Source organism: Ornithodoros turicata, chromosome 3, assembly GCF_037126465.1.
Source record: "Ornithodoros turicata isolate Travis chromosome 3, ASM3712646v1, whole genome shotgun sequence".
Classification (NCBI taxonomy): domain Eukaryota; kingdom Metazoa; phylum Arthropoda; class Arachnida; order Ixodida; family Argasidae; genus Ornithodoros; species Ornithodoros turicata.
The window spans coordinates 5,187,348-5,200,124 of NC_088203.1; the positions used below are offsets into that span (position 1 = coordinate 5,187,348).

Consider the following 12,777-nt stretch of genomic DNA (forward strand, 5'->3'; position numbering starts at 1 on the left):
CCACAAGTTGTACACAGCGCCGTGTTCTACGTTATCAAAAGAGATAAGGGAATAACGAACACTGGCCGAACTGAACAAACTGTGGTTATACTTTGATGAATATTTTATTGTACTATACTTTATGATGATAAGACGATGTCGGACAAGAACATTGAAAGGGGCATCGGACAGTCTGCAGGGATCCTTCTAAGGCACGCTTGGCGAATTCCAACGATGCATTGTTGAGTCCATGAATGAGTCTATGAGGACAGACTGTTTCTCGGCACCGACGTACGTCGCATGTCTAGGTCCATTGGGACCATGCCAGAACTCATCCGTATTCAAGTGCCCACTTATGTTATCTGCAACTTTCACCTGCACAGGCTCCAACCGGCACGGAACGGAAGCGTACATTCATCTCTCGCATCCCACAAGCCCGAGTCACGTCCGGCAGCCATCGCTGTTCAGCTGCTGCATCTCCGCTGTGTCTTTAGACTCTGGAGCTACGGGGTCATCACCGTACATGTCAGTGACTCTTCTGGCGTAGTAGGCCACAAGCAACGTGCACAACATTCCACAAGCTAGAAACATGATGGTAAGGCCGTTGTACGCCAGCCGTAGCTTATCCAGGTCATAAAACCAGCAGTTGCCCTTCTGGCCATTGCGTTCTTCCCAGATGATGCATTGGGAGTCGAAGGTGGCCGAGTAGATCAGTGGGTACGGGATAGCAGCTGGGGATAGAAACAACGTTTATTAATTCGAGGTAAGCGAAAATTTACCAAATAAAGTAATTCCCCCACCGGTGCCCTACGCACGGCGGTCGGCCTTAGGGCGGTCGGCCCGGGCACAAGGTTTTTTCGGAGCGCAGATTATCGACAGAGAGAAATAAAGTTCGAAATAAAAACAATAAAACTGTTTATTACTTGAAAAAAAAAACTCAACGCTGCTGTAACGATCTTTTGGGGATTGCAGCGAGGTTCGATATGCCACGCCGATAAAAATGGCATCATCTCTACTTGGGCAGTAGACCGTATGCGTTGAGACAGTAGCTCATATTCCCGAACTGAAGCAACCGAAGCGCTTTATGAAGCGTTTCTTACTGCTTGGAAGGAGGGAGGGATTCTGATACATTCCCGTAATATGTCTTCGTTTGGGGGCGCGATACTGATTTGTCCCCGAGCGCTGGGGACCCACGCTACGTCGTTGGTCTTATGAGTCCTTTCAGAGCTCAAGTTGAGCTTTGGTTTTGTTCATACACGTTAGAAAGCATAACTCGAGCTTGATGTGCGCAGAAGACTGCCTGTCGCCCTGATCAACGCATATCAAACACTGACTGTGGGTGCAAACCGGACCTCACGCGAAAAGGCGTGGAGTCAGTACGCAATAAGCATCTTACGACTGAGGTTGTAGAAGCCTTTTTCATTGGTAAACAGGAGGATGATCAATGCGGAAGCGCTCCGTCACTGAACCTCTGCACCGCGGAGATAAGTTATCTCGGGAACACGTTGCAGTTCAACACGACGATGTCAGTTTGTTAGGAACGCTTCCCTTGCTTTTTTTTTTTTTCGTGTATATAAACATGATTCGATTAATAAAGACTGCCAGTTCAGAGTTAACAGTTGTCCTATCTTCGTTCTTTGTCCTCGTCCTCGTGCTGTTGAATGTACACCAACTACAACGCCTCCACACACTTCTTCAAACAAGTCTTTGGAGGAGGGGTAGTTGGTACGGATTCATTGCGTATAGGCGACAAAATGACACGGACGACTACTATCAATCACTTTTGTGTGTGTGACATATATGTAAGCATCTGCGAAGACAACTTTATTTTTAAGATGATGAATTTTAAGCTTCGTCGCGTGGGGCGACGCCCTGCCCCATGGCTGATGGTGAAGTGGGGGAATGAGCATACTGGCCCGTATACGTGTGTCCTGTATTACGATACCGCGTATAACGGCACTCTTGTATTTGTTATACCGGTATCCATCATGGTCTCAGTATAGAGGGTGCACTGCATTCGCTTATGTTACCCTTGGAGCGCTCGAAGCAAGAGAGGAATATTTGCTTACCGAGGAAGTTGATGCAAAATCCCGACATTCCCATAGCCATTGCTTTATCAGCAGGGTCCACGCACCTGGATGGAGCATAAATTGTTACAAGCTCGTAACACACGAGCAGCAGCTGGAGTAGTTAAGGCCATTAGCTATACAATCCGACGTATTTTATTCCTGCTGCCGAGTATAAGCCAGTTAGAAATTTTCGTGTCATCTGGTCCGAAGCCAAATACTTGCCTAAGACCGACGAGCGTTGATCCGACTCGCGAGAGCTGTCCCAGCAACATCCCAATGCACATGATGAGGACGACGACGAAGAACTTGTCGCAAGCGAATTCGCAGTAGCCGTCCTTAATGTCCGTCGGGTCCACTGGGACTCCCGCGGTAGAAGTATCGTTGCCATGTACACACGTGCATATCATTGAATCCTGCGAAAAAGAGATGGAATGTCTACGATGAGCGTCGAGCAAAAACGTCTCTAAAAAGGACCTCTACCCGAGAACCGTCATCATGACTTTGGTAGAGACTGGAATCGAAACAAATCGGATGCAGAGCACTGGGTTCCACGAATGGGCACTTGTTCGCGGCCTCCTATAGACCTCTACCCGAGGGTCGTCATCATGACGTTGGTAGATAGTCCGACAGCGGAGCAAATCGGATGGAGAGAGCTGGGTTCCACGAAAGGGCACTTGTTTGCTCCCTTCTAGAGATCTCACCAGCTCCGGTGGCGCAGCGGTAACGCGTGCGCTTGGAGACTGGGAGGTCCGCGGTTCGAATCCACGGGCCGGCTGTGCCGTCTGGGGTTTTTCCTGGGTTTCCCTCAGATGTGTAATAGGCGTATGCCGGCACAGTTCCCCTGAAGTCGGCCCATGGACGCAGCTATCCTCCCCCCGAGCGGATTCCGCTCGGTCTTCCACTTCACCCTTTCCTCTCCTCCTCTCCACCACCTTTCCTTTCCCGAGAAACATGCCGCCTAATCAGGCAGGCAGACCTCTCGGGGTCCTCCCAACGACACTCCTCCTCCTCCTCCTCCTCCTCCTCTAGAGATCTCTACCCGAGAGACATCATCATGACGTTGGTAAATAGACTGAAACCGAAACAAATCGGATGGAGAGAGCTGGGTTCCACGAAAGGGTACTTGTTCGCTCACTTCTATAGACCTCTACCCGAGAGACATCATCATGACGTTGCTAAATAGTCTGAAACCGAAACAAATAGGATGGAGAGGGCTGGCTTCTAGGAACGGGCACTTGTTCGCTGCCTCCTATAGACCGCTACCCGAGAAACCTCATCATGACGTTGGTAAATAGTCTGAAACCGAAACAAATAGGATAGAGAGGGCTGGCTTCTAGGAACGCGCACTTGTTCGCTGCCTCCTATTCAAAGAAAAGTAGGACCGAAAGTCGCGTCTCTTTCAGGGACTGTCGTAATGCCCTCAAGACCGTTGCTTTTGGGTCGAGCATCGAGCGTAGTTAAACTCTACCAAATAGGTGGCGCTGTCGAACACTATGATGTGGGTTCGAGTCTACAGCTGGCTAACCTTTTCAGTGACTTTCATCTTTCATTACTATGATGTCATTTGTTTACAAAAGGGAGATATCTATAGCATCGGAACTAGCTTTTGTTACAGCCATTGAACGCTGTCTCTGGTGTGCATTGCAACTGCAGAGAAAAGAAAACAAAACACTCACATTCCCGCCACTTGAGCAGCCAGCGAAACAGGAGGAGAAATACGTCGCTTGCTCTTGGACATAGCAAATGGGCTGAAACGCCCGTGTTGTGCAACCGCACTCAGAGTTGCAGGAGTTCCTGAGGGACAAACTGAAATAAAAGAGATTATACAGATGTACTTAAAGGTACCGTAAAGCAGTATAGAGCTGCAACCTCAGGAATATAAATAACTAAATATTTCGTAAATATAAATAAACGCATAAAAACAAAAATCAAACACTTTTACGTAAAAGAGGAACTAATTACGAACGATATTAAACAGCAATGACCCTCGTATTTTGCTTGAAGCGCATAAAAATTAAATTTTATCGCTCGTCTCGTGAAGGTGATCCGCCATCTTTACTGAGCACCTCCTGGCCTAACCGGCGGCACAGTCTCACGCCCGCACCGTTTAGTGCGTGCCTGGGATGGGCTGGACGACCCCAGACCTCCCCCTCCAATCTGTCAACCACCAAACTGACCCAACCTCACTAAAGTCAGGTGATATAGCCGACTTCGAGGATCATATACCTTTCGCAAGATGGTAAGTTTCGAATCCGTTATGCTTAGCATTCCCGTGTTTCTCGTGCACTAGAAGAGCATCAGGTGGTGTTGTTGAAATGCATATGAAAATTTACAAAAAAGAAAATACATTAAACAATACATTAATACAAATACATACATACATTAAAAATACATACATACATTAAAAAATACAAAATACAAAAACACAAAGAAAAATACATGTTTAGGTTCAGTATATGACCTTCCATGTTTACCTGTTAAACGCTTTCAATCATTTTTAAAAACGAGTGGTTCCATCACGGAACTACACCGAAAGGGTACGAGGTGAGCAGGCAATATTTTTCACCTTCCATCTGGATTCATCTGGGTCCCCGCGAGTTGCCAGTTGGAGCATCCCATGGACATCGCGGTGAAGAGGAACGCAATATTGATGAATTCGCCAGCGGCGCCCATGAGGCCTATGGTCGATGCCCGAGGCTTCCAGAAACGTACGATCATGCCACCGAGGAACATTCCTAATATCATTGACAGCACTTGGGTCGGACCTGGAACACGTCACAGCCCAAACTTTCACAACGTGGATAATGGCACGCACAAATTTGGCTTCTTTAAAGGGCCACTTCAGAGCGGAACTTATTTTGCTGCATATTATATAACAACTTGAGCGGGGTTGTGGCACTTTTATACAGGGTGTTACCCTATAAAAGTCTACCCGTGCCACCATGCCGTACTCGCCAATTACTCAATGCAGGTGGCACATTGTGCGATCTTCATATAAAGCTCATAAGGACATTTAATCTTGGTGAATTTCGAAGTGATTAAGCGCCGCAACACGAAGTTATAACTTAAAACGTGAAATTCCCGTAGTCAAAACAATCAAGATGGCGGCGTTGAGAAGAGCACTTGCCATGCTGCTCCCCAGACGACGACGTGTCGCATATCCTGCCAGCCGGATGGAACTGCAGTTTTCATTTCGCTTTCGTGTAACTGTCGCTCAGAAGTAAGCAACGTGAGGTACGAAAAATGCCGACGTACTCAGCAGACGACACCCCAAAGGGATGTCGTCTGCTTACTGAGAGGCGCCATCTTGGCTGTTTTGCCTACGGGAACCTCACGTTTTGCGCTATAACTTTGCATAACGGTGCTCAATCACTTCGATATTTGCCATGGATGAATGTCCTTATGAGGTTTATACGAAGACAACACATTGTACCGCCTGCATTGAGTAATGGGCGAGCACGGCATGCCGACGCGGGTAGACTTTTATAGGGTAACACCCTGTAGATGTGGCTTGTTGCATAATGCATCCACTGTATTGAAGATCAGGTTGTAGAGGAAACGGGAATTATTTTTCTCCGTGCCGTAGTTGATGATTTGATATCCTACAAACCGCTGAACACACTTCCGCGCTGAGCTGGAGGAGCGAAAGTCTCGGCCATACTCATTGCGTCTCGTAAGCACGTGACCTCTCCCGCGTCCACTCATTGGTGGAGCTGCTCGCCTGATGCCATTGTTTTTGAGTACTGGCGGTGCCGATTTTCTATGCGTCTGCTACTGTCTTTTGCTGTAAAACTTGAAATACAAGTTCACTTAGACGCAAGTAGTCGTCTTTCACACTTATCCGGCAAAACTGTGGACCACGCGCCGCACCCCCTTTAAAGTGCCACTACCCGGAAAACACCGTTTATTTCATTTATTCCATGAAAAGAATTAGTCTCAAGGATTCTATATGCGAAATTTCAATCCTCTTTACGAACGCTGTGCATTTCTATCATTTTTTGAAGATATGCTGAGCCTCCCCAAGTTTTGATGACGCAAAGAGCGAGTGACGTAAGCCCACAAACTGCAATGACGTCATGTTCTGGAGAGGGCATTCGTCTCCTAGCAGCGACAGTCCGGGGACGGTCACGTGTTGGAGAAGTCATGCGAGGCTGATCGAAAGAGGGCAAAATGGGAGATGTCTCCTCCCTCCTTTCTGTTTTCTCCAAGGTCGGAGCGGTCGGATGGTATGTCACGTGGAGCTCCGCTACCGGAGTGCAAAAACTAAGCCTCCCGGAAGACTCGAAGGTCAACAACGTTGCCAGATGAGAGCCGTGCGCTCTGCCGGAGCATACCATGACGTCACAGTTCTCAAGAATAAAAATTAAATTTCTCTAGCTTTCGTGTCACGTAGAGCCAAAATATTTTGCAGGAATGTAAAGTGAGGCAGGAAGATTTGAGTAACATCACTTTGGTGGGATACTGAAGACACGAAATTTAGTCCGTAGTGGCACTTTAATTAATTGGTTAATTAATTGAGTGTTTCATACCTGTGAACAGGCTTGCTTTGGACGCTGTTACCCGGTATTGATTCTCGACGAACTTTGGAAACATGCTGACGTGTCCGCCGAGGCCGTTATAGATGAAGACTATGCCAACTAACTGCCACATCAGCACCGGATTGACGGCCAACCGCTTCACTGCCCGGCTGAAGTCTGCAAGACAGCATTGATTAGCCAGGGTAACCTTGTTACGTGAGGCTTCGTGTCACCACCAGGGTTGACGAGTTCCCATTGCGGAGTTCCAGTGATTCCGCAATGATTCCTCTTTTATAGAGCCCAGAATGCAATGGTAACAACAACATTTTTAGTGAAGTGGGAATGTAATCATTTCGCTTTTTCGCCATTTTTGTCCCGTATACTTTAAACGCTCCGGCACTGCTCCGCGACCAAGTACCAGACGTCTTATTTGTTTCACCGATATTATTGTTAGCACTGTAAATATGTCTTCACCATCGCAATTGCCTTGTTTATGTTTTCGTTTGTTTAGGATTGGAGAAACGCAATGGGTCCTGCCAATCCATTCCACGGATGAGAAGTGGCCGTACGTGTCCACTCCGAGGAATTGGAAGGAATGGAATTATAGCACATATCTCCATTCCTCTGAATTGGAATGGAATGGGCTGCCCAATTCCGCAACACTGGTTAGTAGCAACACCTGCAGAGTACTAGGTAGAAAACGACGGCCCAGCAGCATTACTCGACGCTCAGGGTACAGCTCGAAGCAGAGTTAACTTGAACGCGCCTCCGACCTGCGGAGCGGGAAGGGAGCCGCCCTAACGGCGGTCACGAGAACTAAGTGAGGGGGGTGGTATCGTTATCGAAAGAAAGAAAAAAATATATAAGAGAGGGAGGGCGGTCTGCCTGCCGAGACGGGTGGAAGGTTGCCACAGAGAGCTAGAGAAAAATACAAGAAAGAAAGGGAAACACCCAGGCACACACGCACACAAGAAAGTACAGTACACATCAACGAGACACACGACACATCATAGAAATCTTAAGGAGTATGCTAGAAGGAAACCCCCGAAACTGGGATGGACGGACGAGGGTAGCGCCATATTGAATCAGCTACTGTTGGTACATACAGCAAACATAACGCTAAAAATGGTTGTGGAACAGCAACACACAGCCCGAATCCATGAAACCATGAGATATATGAAAACACACACACACACACACGAAGAAACAAAGACACGACACGGACGCCACATGCGGACGCCGTCTCCGCCGCTGCCTCAACCAGACCAAACCAGCCTTGACTACAAGCCTGGATAGGGGCGGACACTGACAAAATACGTAGCCAACGAAAGCAGAGGGGCAACCGAACAAGTGTTGCAACAGTTTTCGGAACTGTGGCTGCTTTCACGGCTATAGAGATACGCCACGTTTCCTCGGCTAATTCAATATGGCTGCCTCCGAGCGCATACATTGAGAGAGGGAAGCGGCCCCGTTCAAGTTATTTGCTCTCCTCCGATCCTCCTCCACGTCTTTCCTTCTAGCCTCTCTCCGTAAGATTTCTATGCGACACCTAGCTACGATACGTTCAGTGTTAGGTTCGGTGGCTGTGCTATCTGGTGGTCACAAATAAAGGGAAAGAGGTTTTCGACTGTCCCATTTGTGCTGCGGGGGTGTCCGCCTTGCCATCAGCTGTTGACTCGGCATCGCATTACCGTCAGCTGTTGCTATCATCGCGACGTCTGTATGCTTTCGCGGCGATTATGTAAGCGGAGTATGCTGGAGTATATAGGAAGGATGCAATGGTAATGCAATGCCGAGTCAACAGCTCATGGCAAGGCGGACACCCCCGCAGCATACGCGAGACAGTCGAAACACTATTGTCCATCGTTTCGCATAAGTGCCGCTAGGGGGGCTCTGTCCCCGCTCCGCAGGTCTGAGGCGCGTTCAAGTTAACTATATTTCGAGTTCTACTAATAGTGGGGGTGGGTTGAGTTTTTAAAGTTTATAGCACTTATAGCACTAGATTACATGGTATAAATTGTGGAGCGTTTTGGCCTTGTCTTCCACCATGGTGGAAGACAAGGACAAAACGCTCCACAACGCTCTCTGCAGAGACATCCTATTCGGCGCCCTCGGTGCGTCAGTCGGCAATAATTCATCTACTGATTACACGTTTCAGATGGGAACATGGCCGCCTGCTAGAGATTTTTCCACCCCCACCCCCGCACCCCCCCCCAAAGGATCTCCCCCAAAGTTTTGATAAGAAATCACCTTTGTGAAGGTTAATGTGACTCAGTGCAAGGAACACGCCTGTACAGAAATTGTAGCACCTAACCTTTCATGTCACGTGCGAGTTTTTCTTTGAGACTCTTGTGCACATTCCGCTTTGGTGCTTGGTGTCCATCGGGCGCATCTTCGTGGCACACGGAAGGCCTTCGGATGTATTTCGGGAAGAGTGCCATGGGCACTGACAGCAGAGCCATGGCGCTGCCCCAGATGACGAAACCGAGCCACCAGGCGCCGATCCAGGTGGGGTTCTCGTTCGTGATGCCAGGATTTTCTGCGAGAGGTATAGTTGCTTAGAGGAGCAAGGAAATGGCACTCCGAATGTTTTCGGCATCTTATCATAGAGAATAATTTAATCTTCGCGAGACCTCTAAATATGCCCCCCCCCCCCCCCAAGTGTCTCTGTCAGAAGAAATACAGCAACCGACACTGAAGATTTTTGTTTAAGTTTAATTTGTACAAGATTTCGCGTGGAGGTCCACGCTTCTTCAGTAAGTGCACACCTGAGGAAGTGCATGGCTGCCCATGTGGCTCGATTGCACGGCTGCGGCTGCTGAAAGCATGGCTTGAATTGGCAGGCACTTATTTTGGGGTACGGCATACGTGTCGCGTCGGCTAGACCTTATCTAGTCCTTATTTGGTCTGGATAGCATTTGGCTGTACACGATCTATAGCCAGTGACAACTTAAGTCCTACGATTGGGACCGCCCACTCATCCGTGGAAGCGATTGGCTGCCAGCCTTTGCACGATGCCTCCGCTTCGCGATGCAGTGCCGACTCTCTCTCTCTCCCCTCAGTCCACACTTGGTCGCGCAGCACTACATCTAGGGTTGCCACCTTTCGGAGCGCAAAATACCGGCTGAGGGAGAGGAGGTGAAATAGAGGGAGAGGAGGAAATGTTCGCGGGAAAGGAAAATAGGTCAGGGGTGGAGAGTATACAGAGAGAGAGAAAGAAAGAACGAGCGTACTCGCTCAAGACAACAATGATAATAATAATGAATAACTAAGAAAACGACTCGTGACTACGGAGTTGTATCTGTGCTCAGATTTATTCAAGCTGTAGTGGAATGTTGAAAGGAAAACCCCGTAAAAAACCCTATGAAAGGTCTTGAGCCACAAATACCGGCAAAAGGCTGCCGGTATCACCTTCCTACCGCCAACAGGCAGAGCGAGCAAATAACCGGCCCTGCCGGTATAATACCGGCCTGGTGGCAACCCTAACTACATCCGCGCGCGCGGAGCGATTCTTGTGTGGGATCAAGTGTATGACTTATGTTGTCACTGACCATAGATTCCGTGGGCTCGTATCTGGTACGTATTTGAAAATGTCAACGAGTGATGGACCGCCCTACCGGAATCGAAAACAAGTTATTTTTTAGAGCCTTGCGCTGGTTCCCTTTAAACGTGCCCGATCTCTACCATTTCCGAAATAACGGACCTGTTTCTGAGTGCGTATGTGAGGAGCTCCCAAGAGCTTGAATGATCGGCTGTATAGTGCTTCCCAAGGTTTGCTACCCCAAGGCTTTCGATCTTCACTGGGTGAACCGTGGTACACAAAATTCACGCTGAAATTTCATTTCTGATTTGTGTTAGAGTGAATCAGCTGGGCTAGAAACCATCGCAAAAAGAAGAAGAAGAAAAAAAAAAAAAGACACGCTAGCAAGAATAACTGTTCCTCATGACTCAAGTGAGCTTGTTTCTTAGAGTAAGGCTCTACAAACAAAACGAAGGCGGATAGTTTGGACACAACATGTCCGGGTTTAGGCTCTACGTTGAGCTGCGCCTTGTTTTCATCGACGCCGTCGCGGTAAGTCAAGTCCGCACAAGTACGTTGTGCTAACGGCAAGGAGGATCCTGGTACTTGGCTTTAGTACACAAGACCGTCAAGTTTCCTGTCAACCCTTGTCCAAAATTTGGGAAGTAAATTGAGCGTAAACTGTTGCTGTCCCTTTATGTAATTCCCGGATGCCTTGTGGGTTCGAAGCCCTGGGGCTCGCAGTTTGGAAAGCACTGTGGTCTACTGGAATGAAGAATGATGAGTTGACTGCTTACCAAAGGGCGATTCGTATATACTGAGGCACACCGACGCCATTATAAATCCGAGCATGGGACCAATCAGTCGTGATGACATGATGAGGCCTAGAAACAAGAAAACTGATTATTTTAGAGCCACACGAGGAGACGGCGAAATGGAAGTCATCTGGACGAAAGACATTCAAGTACAGCAAAAGTCCGTAAATGGAGTACTCTGTTAGGAGCTACCATACGAAGTATTCTCGCTGAACTACGCCGTGCCCCTCCCCAACGTAATTTACGAAAATGACTTCAAAAGCCACTCTACGAGTGGCGTAGCGTGACTTTGGAGGCCCGGCCCGATCTCCAGGCGTGAGGTGTCCAGATCAGTGTGACGTAGTATCAGCGTAGCAATGCAGCCGCGAGGTCTCATTTTCTGCTGAAAATTACCCGGACAGAACGAGTCGATCCCGTGGGCTTTCCCGGGAATTATTTAGTGGGATGCTGGGACGTCCCGTGGATGGGGCCTAGTGGGGAAAAATGTTGTCCCACAGACACCATGCAGTCAGACATGCGGGCTCTCTGATGGAGGGTACAATGTAGCGTGCAAGCGTACAGCGTTGCGTAAGAAACTAAACAACAAATAATCGTGGTGAGAAGCGATTAAGCTTGAACGATTTCAGACTACTCTCTTCGTCCGCTAACACAGTCTTTCAAAAAGAAAAAAAAAAGAAAAACTCACAAAAACGGATCATGTTATTTTCTTTGGCATAACTAAAGAAAGGCGCAAACTCACTGAAATACACTGGTGAATCCTTCTTCTTCACGTTATCATCCGTGTATGTTGTACCAGCTATATAGAACGCCGAACCGCCAAGCCCGATCAACATGTTGGCGATAAACAGAATGCTGACCGCCACCATCGCAACCGGCGTCGTCGAAGACTCGTCCTTCAATTCCACTTTGTCGTTCTCGGACAGACAATATTCCTTCTGAATACGCGGCGTAACACCGGCTTGGTTCTCCCCTTGTTGTCCACCAATTTGTCTACTAGTTCCAGGGCCATAGATGACGTGCGGCAGGGCGCACAGGTAACAGCCTGCCACAGCCGTACAGACACCGAACACTATTATCTTGGGCCTGCTAATCTTCGTGGCGTAGTAACCGATGAGTAGACTAGCAAAGAGCGAACTCACGTTGTCTGCTATAAGGACTATCCCCAGCATTTTACCGGACAGGGCAAACTTTTTCTCTATGGTTGTGATACATCCGTTCAGGTACGCCTTCAGTGCCCCTTGAAAGATGCCGAAGATCACGTAGAACAGAAGAAAATAGTAGGGCTTCGCGAAACGCTGCAGCCAGCGTGGTCTGTAACTTTTGATGCCGCACAAAAAGTCGGGGTTGTCGCAGCTGTCTTGCGGTCCTGGTACGGTTGCGGGTACAGGCTGAAACGCGGTCTTCGAAGCCATCGTGGAAGTGGCTTTTCGTTCTCGAAGGGAGATTTCTCGGCAGAGACACGTGCGATCCGCTTCCTGAAGTCACTGTACGCTCGAACCGTATATTTCAACAGAATAGCCACTCGGAGAGAGATATGAATGTGTACAGATGGACACGTGGAAAAGATAAGTCCTGGTCGGTGATATGTTTTCTCCGAAGGTCGATCCTTCCGTACCACTTCCGTCGTTTGACTTAGAGCCTACCGCCGTGCGTCGATGCGTTTGAAGTTTTGCATTGTACGCGACATCCTTTTGTCCTTGGCGAGATCTTTCTGGGAATGGAAATGGCGAGACGGTGGCGAGACGCATTGGGAGGATGTCACGGAGTATACGGTGGTTCATTCATGAGTTTAGAGTGCCCCATACCGATATTTGTTCGCTTCGTCTGACTTGACATAGTGTCAGATGTGCGCTTCTTCCACTCGTTGATTGTGAAGG

At 48.3% G+C, this 12,777-nt stretch overlaps 1 protein-coding gene across 1 annotated transcript; it reads right to left on the bottom strand.

Annotated features, from left to right (window-relative positions):
* Positions 1–85: 85 nt before the first annotated feature.
* On the bottom strand, positions 86–12,410 carry LOC135387867 (solute carrier organic anion transporter family member 74D-like). Its single transcript, XM_064617053.1, has 9 exons — positions 11,640–12,410; positions 10,883–10,969; positions 8,880–9,104; positions 6,578–6,742; positions 4,615–4,813; positions 3,725–3,854; positions 2,271–2,461; positions 2,049–2,113; positions 86–710 (listed from the first exon to the last, which is right to left on the bottom strand). Exons 1-9 carry the CDS (start codon positions 12,310–12,312, stop codon positions 421–423), a joined length of 2,025 nt encoding a protein of 674 aa, XP_064473123.1. The 5' UTR covers positions 12,313–12,410; the 3' UTR covers positions 86–420.
* Between the last annotated feature and the right edge of the window lie 367 nt (positions 12,411–12,777).

What these genes read in the sequence shown, in the direction of transcription:
- LOC135387867 (XM_064617053.1), bottom strand. Translation starts at nt 12,312, where the DNA reads ATGGCTTCGAAGACCGCGTTTCAGCCTGTACCCGCAACCGTACCAGGA. An exon ending in GGATTCACCAGTGTATTTCA is followed by an intron (nt 10,970 to 11,639) that starts GTGAGTTTGCGC and finishes TCTTGTTTCTAG; the next exon opens with GCCTCATCATGTCATCACGA. An exon ending in ACTCGCACGTGACATGAAAG is followed by an intron (nt 6,743 to 8,879) that starts GTTAGGTGCTAC and finishes GCTGTCTTGCAG; the next exon opens with ACTTCAGCCGGGCAGTGAAG.